Source organism: Heterocephalus glaber, unplaced genomic scaffold, assembly GCF_053883595.1.
Source record: "Heterocephalus glaber isolate CG9 unplaced genomic scaffold, H.glaber_assembly_v1.0 deba00001662, whole genome shotgun sequence".
In the NCBI taxonomy this organism is placed as follows: domain Eukaryota; kingdom Metazoa; phylum Chordata; class Mammalia; order Rodentia; family Bathyergidae; genus Heterocephalus; species Heterocephalus glaber.
In genome coordinates this window covers 2,011,148-2,034,154 of record NW_028258403.1, presented here as the reverse complement: position 1 = coordinate 2,034,154, position 23,007 = coordinate 2,011,148, and the positions used below count along the sequence as shown (strand labels likewise).

Genomic DNA, 23,007 nt, shown 5'->3' with positions numbered 1-23,007 from the left:
TGTTTCTCACAGCTGGAGTTGATCAAGGATGATGAAAAAGAGGCTGAGGAAGGAGAGGATGACAGAGACAGCGCCAATGGCGAGGATGACTCTTAAGCACATAGTGGGGTTTAGAAGTCTTATCTCATTATTTCTTTACCTAGGCGCTCGTCTAAGATCAAAATTTCACCAGATCCTCTCCCCTAGTATCTTCAGCACATGCTCACTGTTCTATCTTTGTCCTTCCCATGTTCATAATTGCCCTGCGCCTAGTCCTATTTTCACTGCTTCTGACGCTCCTAGTAGTTTTGTTAAGTCTTACCCTGTAATTTTGCTTTTTAATTTTGATACCTCTTTATGACTTAACAATAAAAAGGTTGTATTGTTTTTATCAGCTGTCTCCACAGTAATCTCTCGTTATGCAGGGAGTACAGTTATTTCCATTCATACATGATTTCAGTAGTTGCTTCCCTAACTGCAAAGGCAATCTCATTTAGTTGTAGCATCTGAGAGCAGCTTTGAGTTAAAAGTGTGTGTGTTACCCCACATGAAATACTTTGTGGGACTGTTGAACACAAATGTAACAATGTATTTTTGTGAATGAGAGTTGGCATGTCAAATGCATCCTCTAGAAAAATTAGTGTGATAGTCTTTGTTTTCTAAAGTTGATACTGTGGGTTATTTTTGTGAACGGCCTGATGTTTGGGATCTTTTTTCTCAAAATAAGTCCTTATTAAACCAGGAATTTGGAGAAAAACACCCTGGTTTTTTATTTTTGTATAATTGTTTACTTCAAATTCTTCGTTTTACAGCAGCATCCACAAAACCTTTAGAATGTTTTAAATACTGTATATTTCTCTTGCGGTCATTCATGATCATTGTGCATACTGTCATACACAACTCAAGATGGATGTTGCATTAAGTAGTAACTTTGACAGAGGGGACATCATTCTAATTATTACATCCCCAGTTACCTTGTACTGGATTTTGACTCTGCCTCAATGTTACTAAATAGAAAAGCTGTTTCTTTCCTGGTCTTCTGTAGTGTGTGCCTCCCCAGGTAACTGCGATGGTGGTTGAGGGTTCCTACGTTTATTTTACTTCACAGTGACTTTCTACAGACATATAAACTAATCCTTTGTCATTACCCACAGTTTGATTAATTGCATTGATTTTTATGGTACAGTACCAGTTAGTACCTAAATTTCTAAAAATGGATATATTAGACTGCTGCCAGATTTAGATGCTTGCCTAGTTGTCCTAACATGCCCAGTTTATTCATGTTTATCCTTCAGTTTTTCCAACATAGTAGGAAAAGGAACTGATATTATAATGTATACAGACCTAGAATTCCTTGTAAAGTTGCTGTTAATTGCTAGCATGGCGCAAAGACATTTGTCACATCCTACCTTTTGTGAACAAAAGTCATGTCTTGTTTATAAATATTTGAGCTCCTTTTCTGTAACAGATGATAAAGCAGAATAGAAGGAAAAAATTCAACTATAGCCTGCCCCTGGAACCCAAATGCATGTTATAAAGCTAGCTTCTGTTGAATGTTAATTTAGTAAAAAACTTGTACCGACTGTTTTCTAATCTAATGTTATCTCTGTTGAACTTTTAGCAGGTAACCCTTGACTAGAAAATCAACTGGATATGTAGAAGAAAATTTCAGAAGCCCAAGATGCTAATAAAACCTGTTGAACATTATAGTGTTAGCCATTGATGTTTGAAAGACACTAGACAAACTAGCCCAGGATTCAAGTTGTCCACTTTACCCTTCCTTGTAGGACTTCCCAGCATAAAGTGGTACATGTAGTTTTTATCTCTGGTGCTTTTTAATTATTGTGCTGTCAGATTAGTGGTTGCTTGTAAGTCTCTAGAAAAGTAGATTTTCAGAGAGACCATTGATAGCACAATCATGCTCTCAAAAGACTAGACATGCGAGGGTTATTGCTGAAAATATCAATAACATAGGTTGCCTTGTGAAGAGTCGTCTCGGTCTTTGGTTGCTGTGGATTATAATTCCTTCCTATATTTAAGAACACAATTGAAAACAATGATAGCTGTATTTAATCAGTACTTTGACATTTCGGTTCCTAAGTCTGAACTTGGCAAAGATGGTTAAATTACAAAGGGTAAAATACCATTTGAAATCCAGGCAAATTATGTAGTTTATGCTTTTTAAAAAAGGTTGTTAGTGGTCTTTGAGGCATGGATCCAGGTGGTGGGTTTATAGTCATTGTAGCATTCAATCCTCAGCCCTAGAAAATGAGATTGAAATTTGGTAGATCTGTAGGAATGGCACTGCCTGTAATGGGGAAGGAATGGTCAACACTTGGCAAAAAATTAAAGAGAATTTGGAGTAATTTGTCTAAGTCTCAGGGGACTTAATATTATTCAAGAGAAGGGTTAAACATATATATGCATTTTAATTGCTATGAGCAGAACAGAAGTGTCTAAAGCCATGAAATTGAAGAAAATAGACAGGAATCTTAGGGCATTTTCTAGCCGGAGTTGGACAACTAGAGGGGGTGGGGGGTGACTAAAAAGAAACATTCTTCCTGGGGATGTAGCCAAGGTCCTGAGTTCATCCCTGGTAAACACCCCCCCCCGCCCCCCACCCCCACCCCCCCAAAAAGGGAAAAGAAACCTTCGTGGTGTTGCATAGTTTCTGATTGGGAAACTTGGTGCTTACCATATTTATGACTGCTCTTTGATTTTTGGAACCTAAGGTGATGTTAGCTCACTATTTAAGACTTACAAAGATTGCAAGGTTAAAACTAGTTGTGATTTTTATACCCATTTTATCTTCTATTAGGAACAGAACAAATTAACCACGTGAGCTGTAGGGTACATAAAAAGGAACTCCATAAATATCAAAGCACCCCAGTACACAACTTAGCAGCAGTGTATTTTTTAATGAACAAAGCAGTAGGTGAAAAACCTAATATATAACATGGAAAATACAAAAACAAGAGTGAGGACAGACTAAAAGTTGTGGTTTTGATGTACCTAGACAAAATAAAGTGCCTTTTGGAAGTAGTTGCAGAATAGAGAACGCATTGAATGAGATCAGTTGCAAGGCATATTCTGGGAAGTTTTGGGTTTTTTTGGTACCCGGGATCGAACTTGGGTCCTTAGCGCTTGTGCAGCAGGCGGCAAAACACCTGAGCTAAATCTTCAGCCCACAAAGGCATATTCTGGAATTAACTGGTCCAATAATTGAATTTTTTGGAGAGGAAACATCATTAGTGACTAATGTGCTCTGGAAAACAAAGACCTGGTCACATACTTTGTTCTTTTGATTGATATTTTCAATAAAAGGGGAAAAAATCAGCTGAACCAACACCGGGGGAATTTTTGTTTCTGGCCATAGTTGAGATCACTTCAAGAAAAATGTATTTTACTTAAATTGAAAGGCAACCAAGAAGAAATGTTCTGACAACTTGAGCAAACCAATTGAAAAGTATACACTGATACAAAATGAATTACCAGTAATTAATTGGTTACATAAGGGTATAAGCTACTAAAGAACCCCATTTCTGTTACCAGTGGTGTACTTCAGATAAAAATCATTTATTCTGATAGAACATTTGTGGTCTTTGTAAAGGCTTTGAGAGAATAAACTGGCCAAGCACTCAGAAAAGAAGATAGACACTAATATATGCTTGGTATGAGATTCACGTTTTATGAATGGAAATGTGAGGAGCCAATTAAATGTATGTAAAAATTCCAAGTTTCAATTTTCATTAGGTTAATCTCAGGTCATGGGCTATGGACATTTCCTCAAAGGTAGAATACTTCCCTAGTATGTACAAGGCACAGGTTTTGATCCACAAGAGAAGATGGAAAGGGAGTAACTATAAAGTAAATCAATCCCTTCAAAGTAGTTGGATTAGTACCTGAAGTTAATTTTTAAAATACTTTTTTTCTCATGTTACAGGTTCTTGCTAAGTCGCCCATCCTGGGCTAATAACATTCATTTGTTTCACTAAAGCCACCCTGAGTGCTAGGAATACTAGGCATGGACCACCGTGCCTGCCACAGAAAGTTCTTTTAGGGCTGGTTATGTAGCTCAGTGATGGAACAAAAAGCACTATGTTCAATGTGTAGTATCTCAAAATTTTCTCCATTTTAAATAAGCACAACCCACCAGAATATTGGAATCAAAGTCCTCATATAGCCTGGAGTCCCATTTTTTAAAATTCCATTGGGAAAGTATGAGAAAAGAGAAGGCAGTAATGTCATGGTGTAAATGCCAAGGGCAGAAGCAGTGAAGAGTTGAAATGCAAGAAAAGCTCTAGGTGGCACAGGAATGAAGGTGTGAGATCACAATTTGCTTATGCAAAAATAACTCCTACAGGCCTTTAGCAGTGTTTTTCAGTTGGAATAAAATTCTCAGCATATGTATTAAAATTATCTTAGGGTGCTTTAAAAGTAGGCGTAGACTGCAAGTTGCTGTATTTCTGACTTGCTACCAAAGCAGCCATTTCTTCATGAGGCATACTTTGGTGAGGGGGAAGACATGAGTTACAGTGGTTGATTAGGAAAGCACACAGGGCTTTCAGAATATTGTTCTAGAGGTCATCCCTGGGTGACTATTAAGAATTGATGAAAGGATGCCCTATTTGGGAGTTAAATGCATTAAGGGAAAGTAGTGGCTAATCTTATGTCTGTACCAAAGTGGGAGATCCTAAAAAGGATCTTGGGAGATGTCTGGTAAGGTTAGAAGGTGAGAAGACAAAATCTTCTCTGCCTTCATACACAGTGTGTTAAAGTTAGCCAAACTTGGTTTGCTTATTGCTCTTTGAAGTGTACATAAAGTTTTATTTTTTGATTTTTTTGTTTTGTTTTTTGGGATGGGCTGGCCTTGAACTTGGGACAATTTTCCTAACAGCCTCCTGAGTGCTGCGATTCCAGGCATGCGCCACCATGCCCAGTTCCATGTTTTATGTGAGGGTGGAAATGTTTCATGAGGTGTCCAGTGTGATACCAAGTAGTGATAGTTGTGAAATGTGCTCAGTGTGACTGAAATATTTTAAATTTTATTTCTTTAGCTACATGTGGCTACTTTGAGTAGCATAATACTAGAGAATGAGAAGTTTCTAGACAGGTGCTGATAATTGGTTATACTTAATGCTTTTACATGAGCAAATGTGACATATTGGAGATGTTGCATGTCCTTGGTCCATTGTTTTCTTAGCCCTTAGGCCCTAAATCAGTAATGAAGATTTTCCTCCAATGAGGTTATCTACAACCTCAGGGAATTGCAAGAATGTCCATGTTGCCCACACCTTATTGCCTCTTGTAAAATAACTTTCAAATTAGGAATCCTCAATTGGCTTAGGCTCAAAGCAGATTATCTTCAAATGATGCGAGGCAAACATTTAAATCATGGGTTTTTAATTTTTGCTTGTAACCCTGTTACGTGTGCAAGTAATGGCTGTGTTTCCAAGGATTTGAGATAGTGTTTTCAAATCCCCACGAACCAAAACTTCAACCTATTTTTTGACTTACCCATGAATTTTGAACATTTGAGTAGGAAACAGAAGCACTGAGTCTGAGAAAACAACTTATCCTAGCTACAGGTAACATTGTATGTCAGCACCTTCTCTGAAATTTGATAAGAACCATATCCCTACAGCATGGGACCTGGTTTTGCTTCAGAAATGCAGCAAAGATAAGAGGCTCTCCCACCCATCTTCCTCAGCTCTTGTAGAGCACCCAGACACATAATGAAACCATTTCTGATGGCTCAGACAACATACTTGGCAAATACCTTGTTGAGATCACTGTTGACTTCACAATTCTCATCCTGTACTTCACGCTTGGATTTTGATCCTGTGAACTCCCTGTGGTATCTATCACTGAACTCTAAAAAGACGTCTATCCAAGGGACTTAACTAACACGAATGGAGTTCAGTACCAGACCCACACAGGTCACAAAAATAAAGCTGCTGTGTATTTGGAGCATAAGTCCTGCTCCCCAGAATGGCAGACCCGAGAATAAGGTTTTCAAATTTAATGGCTCAATGTTCATTTCCAGCTCATTCATTGGTTAATAGCTTTTCCAGTTCCCATTCAAGCTTAGGAATCTATGGACCATGGCCTTGTCTGTCCTGTGTTCTAAAGGCTAATTGCTCCAGAAGAATAGATGTTTCAGGGTCCCTCTTGGCTCTCCAAGAGACCTCACCCAGAGTGAGGGCGTTTAGTTTAGTGGGGCTAGATAGCTAACTAGCTAGAACAAGGTGCCAGCCAGGCTTACTCAGATGTACAATATTTGACTTCCTTTTTTGGAATTTAACTTTTTGATGTGTTTTATCACTAAGCCAAACCTACCCTTTACTAGAACTTTATATCTTTGCACAAAAGCTGCTTCTATAAAGTATACCTAAGGTTTCAGAAGCAGGTTGCCAGAAAGTTAACTACTTATGTATTGGAAATGCTACAGTGGCCTACTCTGCTCTTAAATGTCCTTGGATATCCTGGACTGACTTTAAGCATTTTTCCTTGTAGGGATATCCCAGCTCTTTGAGCACAAGAAGGAGTAGCCTGGTGGAATCTAGTCCCCTGGGGTGAAATCTAGCAGTGTCCGTCCTTAACTATTAACTGCCCATCTCTGGAAACAGCCTGTGTTTTTCATTCCCTCACTTGGGAGTAGGCTTCCCAGTAATGAAATTGCCGGATTATACCTCCATAGCATGTGGATAGGATACATGGCGGCACTTGGTGAAGTTTATACTGCTTTGTCCTCTTACATACTGTCCTGAATATAAAAGAATGTCTTTCTTAGAAAATATTAACACCTTGGTGCAATCTGTCTTTTCCTGAGTCAGCAAGCTCTCAGTGCAAATGACAAAGGCTCATTTTCCCTACCTCTCTCAACAAGTTAGAAACATCCTAGTTGTGTCCATGGTGGCCTTAAAAAGTCCATACTCAAGCTTCTCTAAATTCACTCTTGATTTTTGCCCCCCTTTTCAGTTCTTTTTAGGTTTTAGTTGTAGTTCTATACCATTCATCCCTCTCCCACTTCTCTGCAACTTTATGGCAATTCACAGTTCTCTTCTTGACCAATATTTGCACTAAGCAGCTTCAGAATGCTCTGGACACAGTTTACATGCACACATCTTTTCTACTGTGCTAGACATAGGATTAATACCTGCTACCAACAGTGGACATATTCTTGTATCTAGCTGATACAGATGCATAGTTGTAATTGCTGCGATCTAAAAGATGACACATTTTACACCTACTGTTACAGTGCCTCCCGGATTATCTGTTGAGTCATTTTATTCCTGTCCATGAGCCTTCTTCAGTACCAATCTAAGTTGCCCTCATTTTGCTTCTAGCATACTGCAGTAATCTTATCTACCCACATATACTCAGATCAATTTCTAATCATTTGTTCATAAAACAGCCATATTGATTTTTCCAAAGCACACATATCATGGTAGTTCTTGGCTTAAAACCATTCTGGCTTCATTTGATTTTAGAAGATAATGACACGTCTTAAGTTCCTAAGTCCAAAGGTGGCCTAACCCTTGCCTATGTGTATGTCCCCTACCATATGCTCCCTCACTTTCCCTGTTATCACAATGCACCTCTCTTTGTCTCTTAATTCTCATGCACTCTCCCACTTTTGCCCATTTAATTTCCTAATTCTATTTATCCTTCAGATTTTAACTTAAATGTCACTAATAGGAGAAGCCTTCCATTTTTATTAAAAATCTCCAGCTCTGCTCGCATCACTCTTCATATGATTGGTTATTGTGGTTTTCTTATTAAAGCTCAGAAAGGACCTCATCTTTTTAGTGCTCATTAATGTATCCCCAGTACTTGTGTCTGAAAGTAGTACATGTTGAGTGGATGAATGGGGATGGAAGAGGAACAAGTGGGGAAGGGTTTAACTGTGCAAGGCAGCCTTGGAAATGGAAAGCAATGCTGAAGAATTAACTTCAGCACAACCAGAAAAATGTTACAATGCCTTGTGCCCAACTCGAAGGGGTGCATAGAGGTAGGGTTCACAGCACTGTCTTTCAGTTTAGTAGTTCACAATCTCAATGTCACCCTCCAACAAGGCCCTCTATGATCGGTGTTTAATGCTTTAAGTCTGATAATGGGGCATCATCCAAAGAAGGATGTGTCCATTGGGGTTAACCTGTTTTTTAATCCAATTTTCCTTATAAGGTTCACTCTTAGCAGCTTTCCTACCCCTCACTCCACCCCCCAAAATCTAACCTAGGGCACTCTACCATTGAGCTACATCCCCAGGCCTTTATATTTTTTTCCTTTTTTGTGTGTGCAACTCAGGACCTTGCGCTTTCAAGGCAGGTGCGGTGCCACTGAGCTAAAGCCCTGGCCCCCTTTTTTATTTTGAGACAGTCTTGCTAAATTACCCAAGCTGGCCTCAAACTTGTGATCCTCCTGCCTCAGCCTCAGCTTTCTGAGTAGTTGGTATTATTGCTGTGCACCACTCACACATCTTGAGTATCTATAGCTTGAAGACTTACCAAAAATGTGAATATGCCTGTTGAAACACTTCTCTGATAAAGAAATAGAATATTACAAACCTCCCTCATCCGCTCATTACTCCCACTAGATTGCCACTCTTGTATCATCATGGACAGGTTTTGCACATTTCTGAACAATATATAAATGGAAGAGTATTGATTGTGCTGCTGATGTTTGGGGTAGTCCTGAGAGCAGAGCTTGAGAAAAAAAAAAACTTGGAGCATTAGTTCACTTGACTGAACTTGGAGGGAGAAATGGGAGAAGGGGCAGTTAGGGAGGAAAAACCAACATAAGGATATGTCACTGAGGTTGGATACCTAATGCTTTCCTATATTGTCTGACAGAGAAGAGTATGGAAAGCTGGAATATTTACTAGCTTCTGTTCCCAACTGATTGGAGGATTCCTCCTGAGGAGGTTAACTTCCCTGTAATTCTTAGCTATAACTGGTCTTATTAAGCTGTAGCAGCATTGAAAACCAGTGGATTTTCAGTTTGGCACATCATTATTATGAACATTCTCATACATGGTTGTGAGAACATTCTCATATATGCTTGTCTCTTGGGTTATATAAATCAGACGGAACTGCTTGGTCATAGAGTAGGCATATATTTAGTTCTAGTAGATATTGCCAAAAACTATAATGTGATTGTACTAACACATTCTCGGTAGCTATAAATGAACATTTCAGTTCTACATTCTTTTCAGCCCTTGGTATTGTCGATTCTTTTATCTTTAGGCTTTTTTGTTTTGTATTGTTTTTTGAGACATGGTCTCACCGTGTAGTTTGGAATAGCCTTGAACTCTCAGGCTGGCCTGAAACTTGTGATCCTTCTGCCCCAGCCTCCTCTGAGTACAGGGATTACAGGCATCCATCACCATGGCCAACTTACTTTAGGCTTTTTAATGGGTGTATACTGTTACCTAATTTAGTGTGTGTTTGCTTTTTGGTAAGCTTTCTGAAGTATAATTTCCATGAAGTGCACAAATCGTGTACAACTGTTAAGTTTTCACACAGAAACAGAGAAACACACACACACAGAGCAAGAAATCAAGATTGGGGGCCAGGGATTTAGCTCAGTGGTGCTGGTGCCTGCCTGGCAAGTGCAAGGTCCTGAGTTCAATCCCCAGTACTGAAAAAAAAAATCAAGATTGGAATTCACCAGCACTCAAGAAATCTCATGCATGCTGTCTTGCGGTTTCTACACCACTATTCCAAGGATGTCTGTTCTTCTAACTGCATAGATTTGTTTTGACTGTTCTTGAGCTTCAAATAAGCGGATGTTATTTGGCTTCTTTGATTCAACACCATGTCTATATAATGCATCTATGTAGTGTTGCATGTTGTAGTTTGTTCCTTCATACTGCTATATTGGATTGTATAAGTATACAACAGTTTGTTCATTTTGCTAGTAGGCATTTGAGCTGATTCTAATTTTGGCTATTATGAATAAAAGTGCTATGAACATCCTAGCAGTGTCTTGTTGAACATATGTATATTTTTCTGTTGGCTATAAAACTAAAAATGAAATTACCAAGAAATATTTCTTCACATTTGTCACCTTCCTCAGCCTATTTAAGTGTGTGATAGTATTACATTTTTGAAAGAATCTTTTTTCAGAATAAATTTTTTATGTTGGAATGTTAGGTTTACATAAGAGTTGTAGATAGTATAGAAAGTTGTATGTATACCCTTCAGTTTCACCTAATGTTAATATCTGAATGCTACTATGTGACATTTGTACCAACATTGGTACATCACTATTAAGTAAACTCCAGACTGTGCTCAGATCTCATCCCATTTTACATGCACCTATAAACATATGTACATAGTTGTGTACTTTATCACACAATATAGATTTGTGTGTCTGCCACCACAATCAATACACACGCAATACAACTGTCCATTGCCACAAAGGAACTCCTGTATTATCTGTGTATTGTCAATCTACATCACGTCTTCTCCCTGAAATCCCTAAGCCCTGGAAATCACTACTTCTTTATCACTCTATTTTGCTATTTATGTGATATTAATGGCATTAGACAGTATGTACTCATTTGACAATGACTTTCCCCCCTCCCACAGCATAAGGCCATTGAATCCCATCCAAGTCATTATATGTATCAGTAGTTTGTTCTTTTTTATTGCTGTGGATATGATAGTTTAACCATTCGTCTGTTGGTGGACATTGGGCTAGTTAGCATTTTTTGACTACTGGTATTACAAATAAAGCTGCTATGAATACTTGAATATAAGATTTGTGGATGTCAAGTTTTCATTTATCTGGGATTAATGTCCAGAAGTGTGATTGGTGGGTAGTATGACAAGTATGTATTTAGTTTTATAAGAAACTGCCAGCTATTTTCCACAGTTGCTGTATCCTTTTTACATTCCTGCCAACAATGCATGAGATCAGTCTTTCTTCAGTTTTCCAGGACTTGGGATTGCCACCAATTTTATTTTTTACTGTTGAAATAGTTACCCACTTTCTTTGAAAATAAGACCTAGCTGGAAAATAATCAGTCTTGAAAGCTAGAGATCAAAAATGCCAGGACTGGGGATTTAGCTCAGTGGCACCATACCTGCTTTGCAAACACAAGGTCCTGAGTTCGATCCCCAGTACCAAAAAAAAAAAAAAGCCACCCCCAATCAGCCTATCTTTGCTTTACCTGCCTACAACTGGCATATTTTTTCTTTAATTTATTTTATTTTATCCCATTCCCTCCTTATGTACAAAAGCTTTGTTTCCATTTTTCCTTCTATTTTCACATTTTTTTCTTATCTCCTTTTCTCCCTCTTTCCTCCCTTGTTCCCCTTTCCATTTGAACACTTTCTTCCCATTTCCCAACATCCATTGTACATTTAAATCGTTATTTCCACTTTTGGTTTCTCACCAGCGAAACAATGTGTGTCCTATTTATTTCACTTAGGAGTGTGGTGTCAAGGTGCATCCATTGAGCTACAAATGCCTGAAGCTGATCCTATTTTTTTTTTTTACACATGTAGTTTTATTGTAATAAAGCAACTTGTACACTTTGAACATTTAAAACTGTGCATCACCTTTTCCTTTCCAGTGAAAACAAAAAAGAATTTAAAAATTGCAATAGAGAATGTCAATTCTAAATAAGACCCTACAGGTTCTGTTGATTCTCCCATCTAGTGGCAGGGCTCAGGTCACTATTAGAATTTTTTTTAAGTGTCATCTTAAACTGCAAAGGGTGTCTGTTAACATCACAAACATGCCAAAGGAGAAGCCATGTTGTCAAATGCCCGCTTAACCTACCCAAACATCTCAAACCCGCCTTTTGCTGACCTTCTATACCCCAGTTTTTAAAGTTTTTTTCTTTTTTTAAACAAGGGAAAGTAGACAGGTATGTGTTGGTAAATGCTAACTGTCCATGTTCATATAGAGACACAGTGTAATCTCAGCCCAGTATACAGAGAAAAGTGGAAAAGTGCTAGACTTCTATGCACTACTGCACAGGGGCCGAGCGCCCTCCAGCTTCCAGCAGCACGAAGGGAGCAGAAGGGTTTTCTTTTTTTCCCCCAGAGCATGGTGGTGTGGATTCCACACAATTTGTGTGGGACAGAAGGGGATCAAAGTGAATTTAGAACAGAAGGTTGTAGACATCCTTTTCCCATTGTATTCTGCTCAAGGTATCTCCTCACAAAATAAGTCGAGAACCATGGTGTTTGACAAAAGACTTCAAGAACAGGGCGACTGAGCACAAGAGGGAGGAAAAAAGACTGCAACTTGCTCCCAGGGACTGGAGAACGTTTTTTTAAAAAAGAAGGTTGGAATCCATCTTCTCCTTCCTCCTCCTTTCCTTCCTCCCCTTCATCAGCATCACCTTCCTCTTCTTCACCTTCATCCTCATCCCCTTCTTCATCAATGTCTCCCAATCCTTCTTCATCGTCATCATCATCTTCTCCTTCCCCTTCCTCGTTATCCACATCAGGATCCAAGTAGTACTGCAATGGATTTGGCCAAATATCTTCTTCGATGACCTCTCCTAACTCATTTGTGCCTGCATCAGGATGGTCGGTAAAGCAGGTAGAGAAGCTCTTGGGTTCTTCACGCTGCCTCTTCCTACTGGCTTTATTCTGTGCTTGACTTGAACGTTTCGTTAAATCCTTTCCAGATTTCCATTTGATTTCAGTGAACTTTGACGATAGATCACCACTCTTGTTCAGATGAAATTCTTTGGAGAGAACTTGATTTTCAAAGTAAAGATTTTCATCAAAATAAAAATCTATTCTGTAACCTGATTTCACTTGTGGGTGGTTAACAAATGTTGTTACCCCCAAATTTGGGATTTTGGTGATCAATTCTGACCTTGTCTGAAAAAATAGTTGATGGAGTTTTTTATATTTCTGTTCTACTTTCGGTGGGGGGTTTGTTTTTTTTTTTTTTGGTACTGGGGATTGAACTCGGGTCCTTGCGCTTGCGCAGCAGGCGGCAAAACCGCTGAGCTAAATCCCCGGCCCTTGTTCTACTTTCAATATCTCCTCACTGGCTTGTTCATTAAGTCTGTCTATTTCATTTTGTACTTCATCAATATGTTCTATTTCTTCTTGTTGTTCTTTTTCTCCCTTGGGCAGGCCCAGCGAGGCGGACATCACCTCAGACTTGGAGGCTGGAGACTGTAGGACCTTCTTGGTCAGAGGGGTGAGCGGAAACTCTGAAGCCCATCCTTCTTTATGGCAGAGTAGTACTCCATTGTATAAAAACACCCCACATCTTCTTTATCTACTCATCATTTGGTGGTCATTTGGGTTGTTTCCAACATTTAGCTATTCCACACTGTGCTGCTATAAACATGGGTGTGCATATATCGCTATGGGATGATGCTTTTAATTCTTTCCAGAAGATACCAAGAATAGGTATAGCTGGGTTGAATGGAACCTCTAGTTTTAATTTTTGGAAAAATCTCCACACTGATTTCCACAGTGGTTGCACCAGTCTACGCTCCCACTAAGAGTGGAGAAGGGTTCCTTTTACCCTACACGCCTTCCAGCATTTGTTATTGGTTGATTTCTTGATAGCAGCCATTTTTTCTGGAGTGAGATGAAATTTCAGCCTTATTTTAATTTGCATTTCTTGAATGACCAGTGATTTTTTTTTCCATTTGGGAAATGTTTTATTTTTCTCAGTGCGCTCAACTTCAGGAAAGAATTCCCACATGAGAGGGAAGCCATATGTGCGTGCAATAAATATGGGAAACTCCCATTTTTCTAGTTACCTTGCAAAACATAAAAGAACTCCCACTGAAATGAAAGCCTATGTAAATAATGTGTGAAAGATTTTTATGTTTCGCATAGCATGAGAAAACATGCACAAATTCAAAATGAGATTTAGTGTAAATACCAAATATGAGAAAGCTAAGAATCAGAGTGACAGATGTGTTAGGAATGAGATACAATGTTTCAAACCACTGGAGCAGAGACCGTCTTCCTCCAGTATATCTATAGACTGAACCACCGATGAGGTTGGAAAATGCATAATAATGTTAATTCAGAATAACCAGGCACCTTGCATCTAAGTTTTTAATACATGGCCTTTAAGGGACATTTTACCTGCAAACCATCACCTTATTTGTATGTGTAAAGTGAAGTTCATATAATCAGATTTTATTGAGTCTTAAAGCACTTCGTTTGTGACAATGTAGATTAACCAAGAAGAATGACCAGTGATGTTGAACATTGTTTCATATATTTATTTGCTGTTTCTAATTCTTCATCTGAGAAGTGTCTTTTCATTTCAGTTGCCCATTTTTGGATTGAGTCTTTAAATGTGGGGGGTCTGATCTTTTTTGAGTTCTTCATATATTCTAGATAATAGTCCTTTATCTGATGAATAGCCGGTAAAAAAAATTTTCCCATGGAGTTGGTTATCTCTTCACTCTGTTGGTGGTTTTTCTTGCTGTACAAAAGCTTTTTAATCAAATGAGGTCCCAGTTGTTGATTCTTTGTAGTATTTCCTATGTGGTCTGTGTTTGTTCATGAAGTCTTTGCCTGCTCTTATATCCTCAAGCATTCTACCTATTTTCTCTTCGAGCAGATTTAGTGTTTCTGTTTTAATATTTAGATCTTTGGTCCATTTCGATTTTAGGTTAGTGTGTGGTGAAAGATATGGTCTAGTTTCAATCTTCAGCATGTGGAAAGCCAGTTTTTCCAGCACCATTTAGTAAAGAGGCTATGTGTCTTCCACTGAAGGTGTTTTGATCCTTTGTCAAAGATAAGGTGGCTTAATATATTTGGAGTTGTTTGTGCAACTTCTGGTCTGTTCCATTGGTCCTCAGGTCTGTTGTTTTTCCAGTACCATGCTGTTCTTGTCAAAGTATTTTTGTAATGTAATTTAAAGTCGGGGATTGTGATACCTCTGTCTTGCTTTTGTTGCCTAGAATTGTCTTTACTATTCTAGGTCTTTTCTGGTTTCAAATGAATTTTAGGATTGTTTTTTCTAATTCTATGAGATATGGTGTTGGGATTTTATCATAATTGCATTGAATCTGTATAACAATTTTGGAAGTATTGCCTTTTTCACTATATTGGTTCTTCCTGCACAAGAACAAGGCATATCTTTCCATTTTCTTATTTTGTTGTTGTGGGGGTTTTGTTGTGGTGGTGGTTTTTGTTTGTTTGGTTTTTGGTTTTTTTGAGACAGGGTCTCACTTTGCATTTCAGGCTATATCTTTGAGCTCACTATGTAGCCCAGGCTGACCTCGAACTCACAGTGATCCTTCTGCCTCAGCCTCCCTAGTGTTGGGATTACAGGCATGCACCACCATACCTGGCTCTTTCCATTTTCTAATATCCTCTTCAATCTCCTTTTTCACAGTACCGTAGTTTTTAATATAGAGGTCTTTTACTTCCTTAATTAGATTGATTCCTAGGTATTTCCTTTTTTTGGATGCTATTGTGAGAGGGATTGTTTCTCTAATTTCTCTCTCTGTGAGTCTGTTATTTGTGTACAGGAAGACTATTGACTTTTGAGTATTGACTTTGTATCCAGCTGTGCCACTGAATTTGGTTATCAAATCTAAATGTCTTTTGGTGGAGTTTTTCTGGGTCTTCTGTGTACAGTATCATGTCGTCCACAAATTATGATAATTTAACTTCTTCCTTTCCTATTCTTATTCCTTTTATTTCTTTCTCTTGTGTGGTTTCTCTGGCTAGTGTTTCCAGAATGATACTGAACAAGAGTGGTGACAATGGACATCTTTGTCTGATTTTAGAGTGAAAGCTCTCAGTTGTTTTTTTTTTTTTTTCATTTAGTATGATGTTGGCTGTTGGTTTGTCATAGATGGCTTTTATTGGATTGAAATAAAGACCATCTGTACCAATTTTCTGTAGGTTTTTATTGTGAATTGGTGTTGGACCTTGTCAAATGCTTTTTGTGCATTTACTGAAAGGATCATATAGTTTTTGTCCTTGACTCTTTTAATATTGTATATTAAATTTATTGATTTGCATATGTTGAACCATCCCTGTATCCCTGGGATGAATCCAACTTGGCCATGGTATATAACCTTTTTGATGACTTGCTGCACTCTCTCTGCCAGTATCTTATTGAGAATTTTTGCATCTATGTTCATTAGAGAGATTGGGCCTATAGTTCTCCTTTTTGGTTGGATCCTTCTCTCCTTTTGGAATCAGGGGAATGCTTGCTTCCAGGAATGAATTTTGGAACATTGCTTCCCTTTCAATTTCATTAAAGAGTTTGAGAAATAGCAGCCTTAGGTCTTCTCTAAATTTCATGTACAATTCAGCAGTGAATCCATTAGGGCCTGTGCTTTTCTTTGTTGGTAGGTTTTTACTTACATATTTGATTTCATTGTCTGGTATTGGTTTATTTAGAATTTTTATACCTTCTTTGGGCCATGGATTTAGCTCAGTGGCACTGCACCTGCCTTGCAAGTGCAAGGTCCTTAGTTCAATCCCCGGTACTGAAAAAAAAAAGTATTTTTTTAATGTCCTTCTTGATTCAGTTTTGGTAATTGGTATGTATCTAGGAAACTGTCCATTTCTTGTGTGTTTTCCATTTTATTAGAATACAGGTTCTCGAAGTAGGTATTGAATATTCTGGATTTCTGCAATATCCATTGTGATTTTACACTTTTCATTCCTAATTGCATAGATTTGAGTCTTTTTTTTCCTTTTTTTGATAAGGTTGGGTAAGGGTTTCCCAGTTTTATTTAATTTTTCAAAAAGCCAACTCTTCAATTCATTGATTCTTTGTATTGATTTTTAATCTTCATTGTATTAATTTCTGCTCTGATTTTTATAATTTCCTCCATTGTACGAGGTTTGGGCTTGATTTACTCTTCTTTTACTAGAAACTTGAGTTTCAATATTAGGTTATTTATTTGAGTCTGCTCTGTTTTCCTTAAAGGGAATTCATTGCTATAAATTTCCCTTATAGGACTGCTTTCATTGCATTGCATAAGTTCTAGTATGTTGTATTGTCATTATCATTTAATTATAGAAATTGTCTGATTTCTTTAATTTCACCTGTGACCCACTGGTTGTTCAGGAGGGTGTTATTTCATTTCCATGTGTTTATGAAGTTCTTGTGGCTTCTTTTCCCATTGATTTCCAATGTCATTGCACTATGGTCTGATAATATGCAGGGGATAATTTCAATTCCTTTGCATTTAGTTAAGCATATTCTATGAGCTAGTACATTGTCTATTTTGGAGAAAGTCTCATGTGCAGCTCAGAAGAATATGTATATCTTTTTCTTTTCTTGGTATTGGAGATCAAACTCAGGTCCTTGTGCTTGGAAGGCAGAAGCTGTGCCACTGAGCTACATCTCTGCCCCAAGATTGTGTATTCTGATGGTGTGGGGTGGAACACTCTGTAGATATCTACTGAGTGCATTTGTTTGAAAGGTTTTTTTTTTTTTCAATACCTGGGCTCAAACTCAGGACCTTGTGCTTTCAAGGCAGGCATGGTGCTACTGAGCTAAATCCCCAGACCCATTTGTTCAACAGTTTGGTTCAATTCTAATATTTTGCTGTTCATTTTTGTCTAGTTGATCTATTTGTAACAGAGTATTGAGGTCCCCCATTACAACTGTATTAGTGCTTATATGATTTTTCATGTCTGTTAATATTTGTTTTGTATATTTGGGTGCACTGCTATTTGGTGCATATATATTTATGATTGTTATATCTTCCTCTTGGATTGTTCCCTTTTCCAGGATGCAGTGGCCTTATTTGTCTCTCTTAATCAATCTTGTCTTGAAATCCACTCTGTCTGTAAATAGAATAGCTGCCCTTGCTTTTTTCAAGGTTATTGTTACATGGAATATTGTTTTCTATCCCTTGAATTTCAGTCTGTGAATTTGTTATTGAATTACATGTGTTTCTTGTTTGCAGCATATTGTTGCATCTTGATTCTTGATCCATTCGGCCAGTCTGTTTCTATGATTGGTGAATTGTGACCATTAAGACTGATGATTATAACTGATGTGTATTGTCTTACCTCTGTCATGTTATTTTCCTGATGATGAATTCCTTCTCTCCTCTTCTGTTTAATTTCTTGCCTTGCCTGTTGGATTCATTCTGTTGGGGTTCATGGAGCTTTAATGCTTGTTGTCTCTTTCTAGAATATCTTTCAGAACACTTTGGAGTGCTGGTTTGGGGGTCATGAATTTCTTCACATGTTCTTTGTCATGGAAATATCTTATTTCTCCATCAGTTTTGAAGAATAGTTTTCCAGGGTACATCAGTATGGGTTGGAGGTTGTTTATCTTTAGGGCTTGAAATACTTCAAGCTCTTCTTGACTTAAGAGTTTGTGTTGAGAAGTCTGCTGTGATTCTGATATGCTTTTCTTCATAGGTGATTTATTTCTTTTCTCTAATAGCTTTTATTATTTTTTTTTTTCTGTACTAGGGATTGAATGCAGGATACTCAGCCTGCCATACAGGAGTGGCACCACTGAGCTACATCCCCAGCCCCATCCAACAGCTTTTAATATTCTGTCCTTGTGCTGGATTTCTGGAATCTTGCCTATTATATGCCTTGGGAAAGATTTTTTTTTTTTTGAACATGGCTAATTGGAGTCCTTTATGCCTCACTTATCTATATGTCAAATTCTTCTTCCCTGTTTGGGAAGTTTTCTGCCATTACTTCTGAGAACAGGTTTTTGTTTTTGTTTTTGTTTTTGTCATTTGCACTATCTCCTACTTTTTCATTTACTCTAGTCAATCTTATGTTATTCTTTGTGTCATCTAGCAGCTGCTAGATTGATTTCTCATGGTCCCTTGCTATTTTTAAGAAATCTCTTTTTGTGATTCCTTTTTTTTTTTTTGGTTTTTTTTTTTTGGTACCAGGGATCGAACTTGGGTCCTTGTGCTTGCGCAGCAGGCAGTGAAACCACTGAGCTAAATCCCCAGCCCGCTTTTCATGATTCCTAACCACAATCCTGTCTTCTATATCTGATATTCTGTCCTCACATTGGCTCATTCTGCTGCATATACTTTCAATAGAGTTTTTAATCTCCTGAATATCTGTTTGAATCTGTTTCAGGGATTCCATTTTTTTCCTGTCCTGGGGATTCATGGTTTCCATCATGTTCCGGAGCTCCTCTATTTTAAAAATACCTGTGTGCTCTGGAGTCATTAATCATGTCTTTCATTTTGTAACCATCTCTGTAGTTGTCTGGGAAATTATTTCTGCTTTGATTTTTTTCTATAGCCTCATTCATCTGCTTTATTATTTCTGCTGTTACCACTTCAGAGAGTCCAGGTGTTTTGTTTTTGGATTGTTCCACTTCATGCCCCTGGGGTTTGCCTTTGGTGAGCTAAAAAAGTCTGGGGAATTGCATCTTGCTTAAGTCTCTTCCCATTTTCTATTTTTTAAAGTTTGATTCCTAGGTTGATGCTTGTAAATTGCATATGGTGAGTAGCTTTTTTGGCAGTATTCAGAACCTTTAGGAAATGACTGCTTCTTAGAAGCATCTTCTAGGTGTAGCTGGCTTTTGGATTTTGAATCTGTTACAAGGTCCTACCCCTTCTATTTATTGGAGATGAGAAGTTGCTCCTTATTTATCCTAGCCCCCGGTTGTTTGGCATTGGCCTATAGTATTGTTTATGACCCTTAGGCAATCTCAGTCTTGGCACACCAAGAACAACTGATTAGCACAATTATGTCATCTTGGCTAAAGGAGTACAATGAACAATAAAATGGCATCAAACACAACCTAGAGAATGACAAACTGTGGTAACTATTGACTTACTACCTTTAACTATATGAACTATATTTGTGGTTATATAACAAAATCTAAAACAAATGAGAAATATATATATATATATATATATATATATATATAATCAATATGTCCTCAATATGGCGATTTTACCCTTAGGGGACAAAATTTAAAAGAGGTTAGGGGTAAAAATAGAGAAATAGAAGATGAGGAAATGATTAAAAGCAAGGCTGTAGGACAAAGGAAGATTACACATACTTTGGGAAACTTGTGAAGAAGACAGGAGGGAAAGAGAGAAGGAATAAATATAAAGAAGATCAGAACAATAATAACAAAAAAGTACAAACAATGTTCACATTCATATAAAAACAAGAATTATCAAGAACAAAACAAAACAAAAACAAGAAAAAATAAGAGAATATGAAAAAAATGTCCACTTCAGGGTGTGTCTCTGTAGACTTAGTTAGGCTAGTGGATCATCCAAGAAGCCTGCACTCTGAGTTCCCCTGAAGTTCAGGCTGGTTTCTGGTTGAGGCTGGAGCCTGATTTCTTGTGCCCACAACACTCCATGTGCCTCCTGCCAGCTTGAACTCAGTTCCCTGCTGATTTGAACTTGGGTCCTTGACCTCATGGTGACTTGAATTCTGTTCTGCCTCACCCTGAATCTGGGAGTTATGTGGACCCAGCAGTAGCTTTGAGTTCCCAGCTTATTGGCCCCTTTGCAAGATGGTTACCAGCCAGTCCCTCTCTCCTGAGGGACATCTGAACCCAACTAACTCACTAGCCACTGCAGTCTACTGTGTCTACTGCTTCATTCCATCAGTGTGTTTCTCCAGGGAGGCCTCTTGGGTCACCAGTAGTCATCATGTGTGTCCAGGTTTGGGCCCCTCTTCCCATACAGTGAGTCAGGGCTCAGGGAAAAAGTGGAGCTTGCCACCTCCTTCTTATTTGTTGAAGTTTCTCTTTGCTCTCTTCATTGTCTTCAATTATCATTTCAGATCCTTGCTGGGAATCCACTTCCCCCCTTCTTCTCTTCCTCATGTTGCTATGATCCAGCACCTGGACATAAAATCTTGGAAAGGCTGTTTCTGTGCTCTTCACTATGCTGCCATTTTCCTGGAAGTCTCTGCCTATTCTTTCAATACAATTTTTAATCTCCAGGTTTTTTGTTCTGTTTTTTTGTTTTGTTTTTGGTACCAGGGATCGAACATGGGACCTTGCGCTTGCAAAGCAGGCACCGGAACCACTGAGCTAAATCTCTGGCCCAATCCTGGATTTTTGATTGAAACCATTTCATATGCTCTTATTCTCTGCTAAAGTGGTCATTCATGTTTGGTACCATTTTGTTTAGCTCAGCTAGCTTTTTATTAGTGTCTTCTGCATGTTCTTAATTTTGGTTATTACTTCCATTATCTGTTTAATTAAATCTTCTATGATTCTGCTGCATTCCTCTTTGGTCTGTTTTTTAACCTCCTCTGTTATCCTTTCAAGTTATTTGGTTGTGTGGCTTATGCTATTCTCCACCTCCAGTCCCCTAATATTGGCTTTCAGGAAGTTGGATGTTCTGGGCAGCATTTTGTTGCCTTGCCTTCTCCTGTTTCTATTGTTGTTTGTTTTGTTTTGTGCTGATATTTGTGGACACTTATAGTGTAAAGACTTTGTTGATAGTATAGATACCTCATTTTTTTTAGTTTTTTTTAAATCATTGTTCCACTCTGTAATTCAGGCTGGCATTGAACTCACTATGTAGCCCAGGCTGGCTTCAAACTCAGGGCAATCCTCTTGCTTCAGCCTCCCTAGTGCTGGGTTTACAGGAGTGCACCACCATGCCCAGCAATATTTCTTTAGTCACTATTCAATGATGGACTTTGGGAGTGACTAACTATAATCCTTTGCCTCACCCCTAAGATCTGACCACCTTAGTTAATTTGGGAGGGGAGGATGCAGTGTAATTGGCCCAATATCTATTTGTTTAGAAATGTACTCTAGTATTTTTAATGTCACAATCTGTATGTTCATTCACAGAGAAAATCCATTCATAGCAACAATTATGTGATCTTGGTAATATCAAGCAAATCAGTTATAGTAGTATTGCCCAAGACAAATTGGATATTAACATACCATAAGAACCAATTATGTGCCACCCTTATCCTAGAGAAGAAATCTACAATCAGGATTCAAACATTCAGATAACCTAGGTATTGACATACAGCTAATAGGTAGTAAATGCCACATCTATATCATTGCTAGTGGTAGAAAAAAATTTAACAGTCATTTTATAGAGTTAACTATCTAAAGATTAATAAAGCTTGATGGTCATACTATTGAAAACATAAAGGGTTGGGAATGGGGAAATACAAGAAGAAAAATTTGAAATCTTAAACTGTATGATAAGAAAAGGAAAGAAAAGTTGGTGAAGGACCGACCCTATGGGGACTAAAAGGATATTTCTAGGATTAATTAATGGTAACAGAAAAAACTGATGAGAAATAAATAAAAGAGAATAAGAGGGAGGGGCCTCCAAGGAGCTGAGCTGCATGGGCACTGGCAGGACCTCCTCACCCTACTTCTGACTGCTGCTTGGGTCGGTACCTGGATCCACAGCACAGAGGCGCATGGGGTTGGAAAGGCCATTGTTCAGAAGTCCAAAAGATAGAGCAGAAGTGAACAACAGAGAGAGGTCTTCAGGTCCTTGAAAATTGAAGCCCACTGGAAAAGTGAAGAAAATCTCTGCAAAAAAGGCATACCAGACTACTGTTGTTGGTAAGTTGGAGGGATCATCACCTCCCATTGGAACCTGGACTATCTTCAGGAGAAAGACAGTTGGAACCTGCAGTAGAACCAAGCACAGTTCAATCCAGTGGGAGGTCAGGGACCTCAACTTGGGCCTTGAGGACAGAAATCAGCCTGAATTCCAGTGGACTATGGCTGGCTTGCTGAGACTAATTGACTTAGATCTGCACAGTGCTGCTCACATTGTCTATTGTGACAGCAAAGACATACCCTGAAGGAAGCCCTTTATTTTTATTTTTTCGAAGTTATTTTTTCTCTAATTTAAATTTTTTTCTTTATTTTTTCAAATTTATTTTTTCTCCTTTTTCTTTTCTCTCTCTCTCTCTTGCTGTCTCGCTCTCGCTCTCTGAGTCTCTCTCTTTCCCATCTTATTCTTCATCTCTCTCCCATTTTGTTCCTGTTCCTGCCCTAATTCAGATTTCTTTTTTCTTTCTTTTTCTTTTCTTCTCTCCTTTTCCTTCACTAGATTGTCATTAGTTTCATAGGGAAGTGAATATAGTTTCTAGCTTC

General features: G+C 38.2%; 1 protein-coding gene and 1 pseudogene across 8 annotated transcripts in view; one reads left to right on the top strand and one right to left on the bottom strand.

The window, feature by feature from the left end:
• The window catches only part of Hnrnpc (heterogeneous nuclear ribonucleoprotein C), a 66,654-nt gene extending 56,693 nt beyond the window's left edge, over positions 1-9,961 (top strand). For 4 of the 8 annotated variants that reach the window (XM_087197151.1, XM_087197148.1, XM_087197152.1 and 1 more), the window contains 2 exons: positions 13-79; positions 1,601-9,961. In XM_087197151.1, coding sequence (XP_087053277.1) covers positions 13-79; positions 1,601-1,614 — 81 coding nt within the window. In that variant the 3' untranslated portion in view covers positions 1,615-9,961. Of the gene's footprint in view, positions 1-12 lie in introns of all 8 variants that reach the window. The other 4 variants (XM_087197150.1, XM_087197146.1, XM_021244570.2 and 1 more) reach the window with 1 other exon arrangement.
• LOC110345803 (protein SET-like) lies at positions 5,735-22,321 on the bottom strand (annotated as a pseudogene).
• Positions 22,322-23,007: the final 686 nt, after the last annotated feature.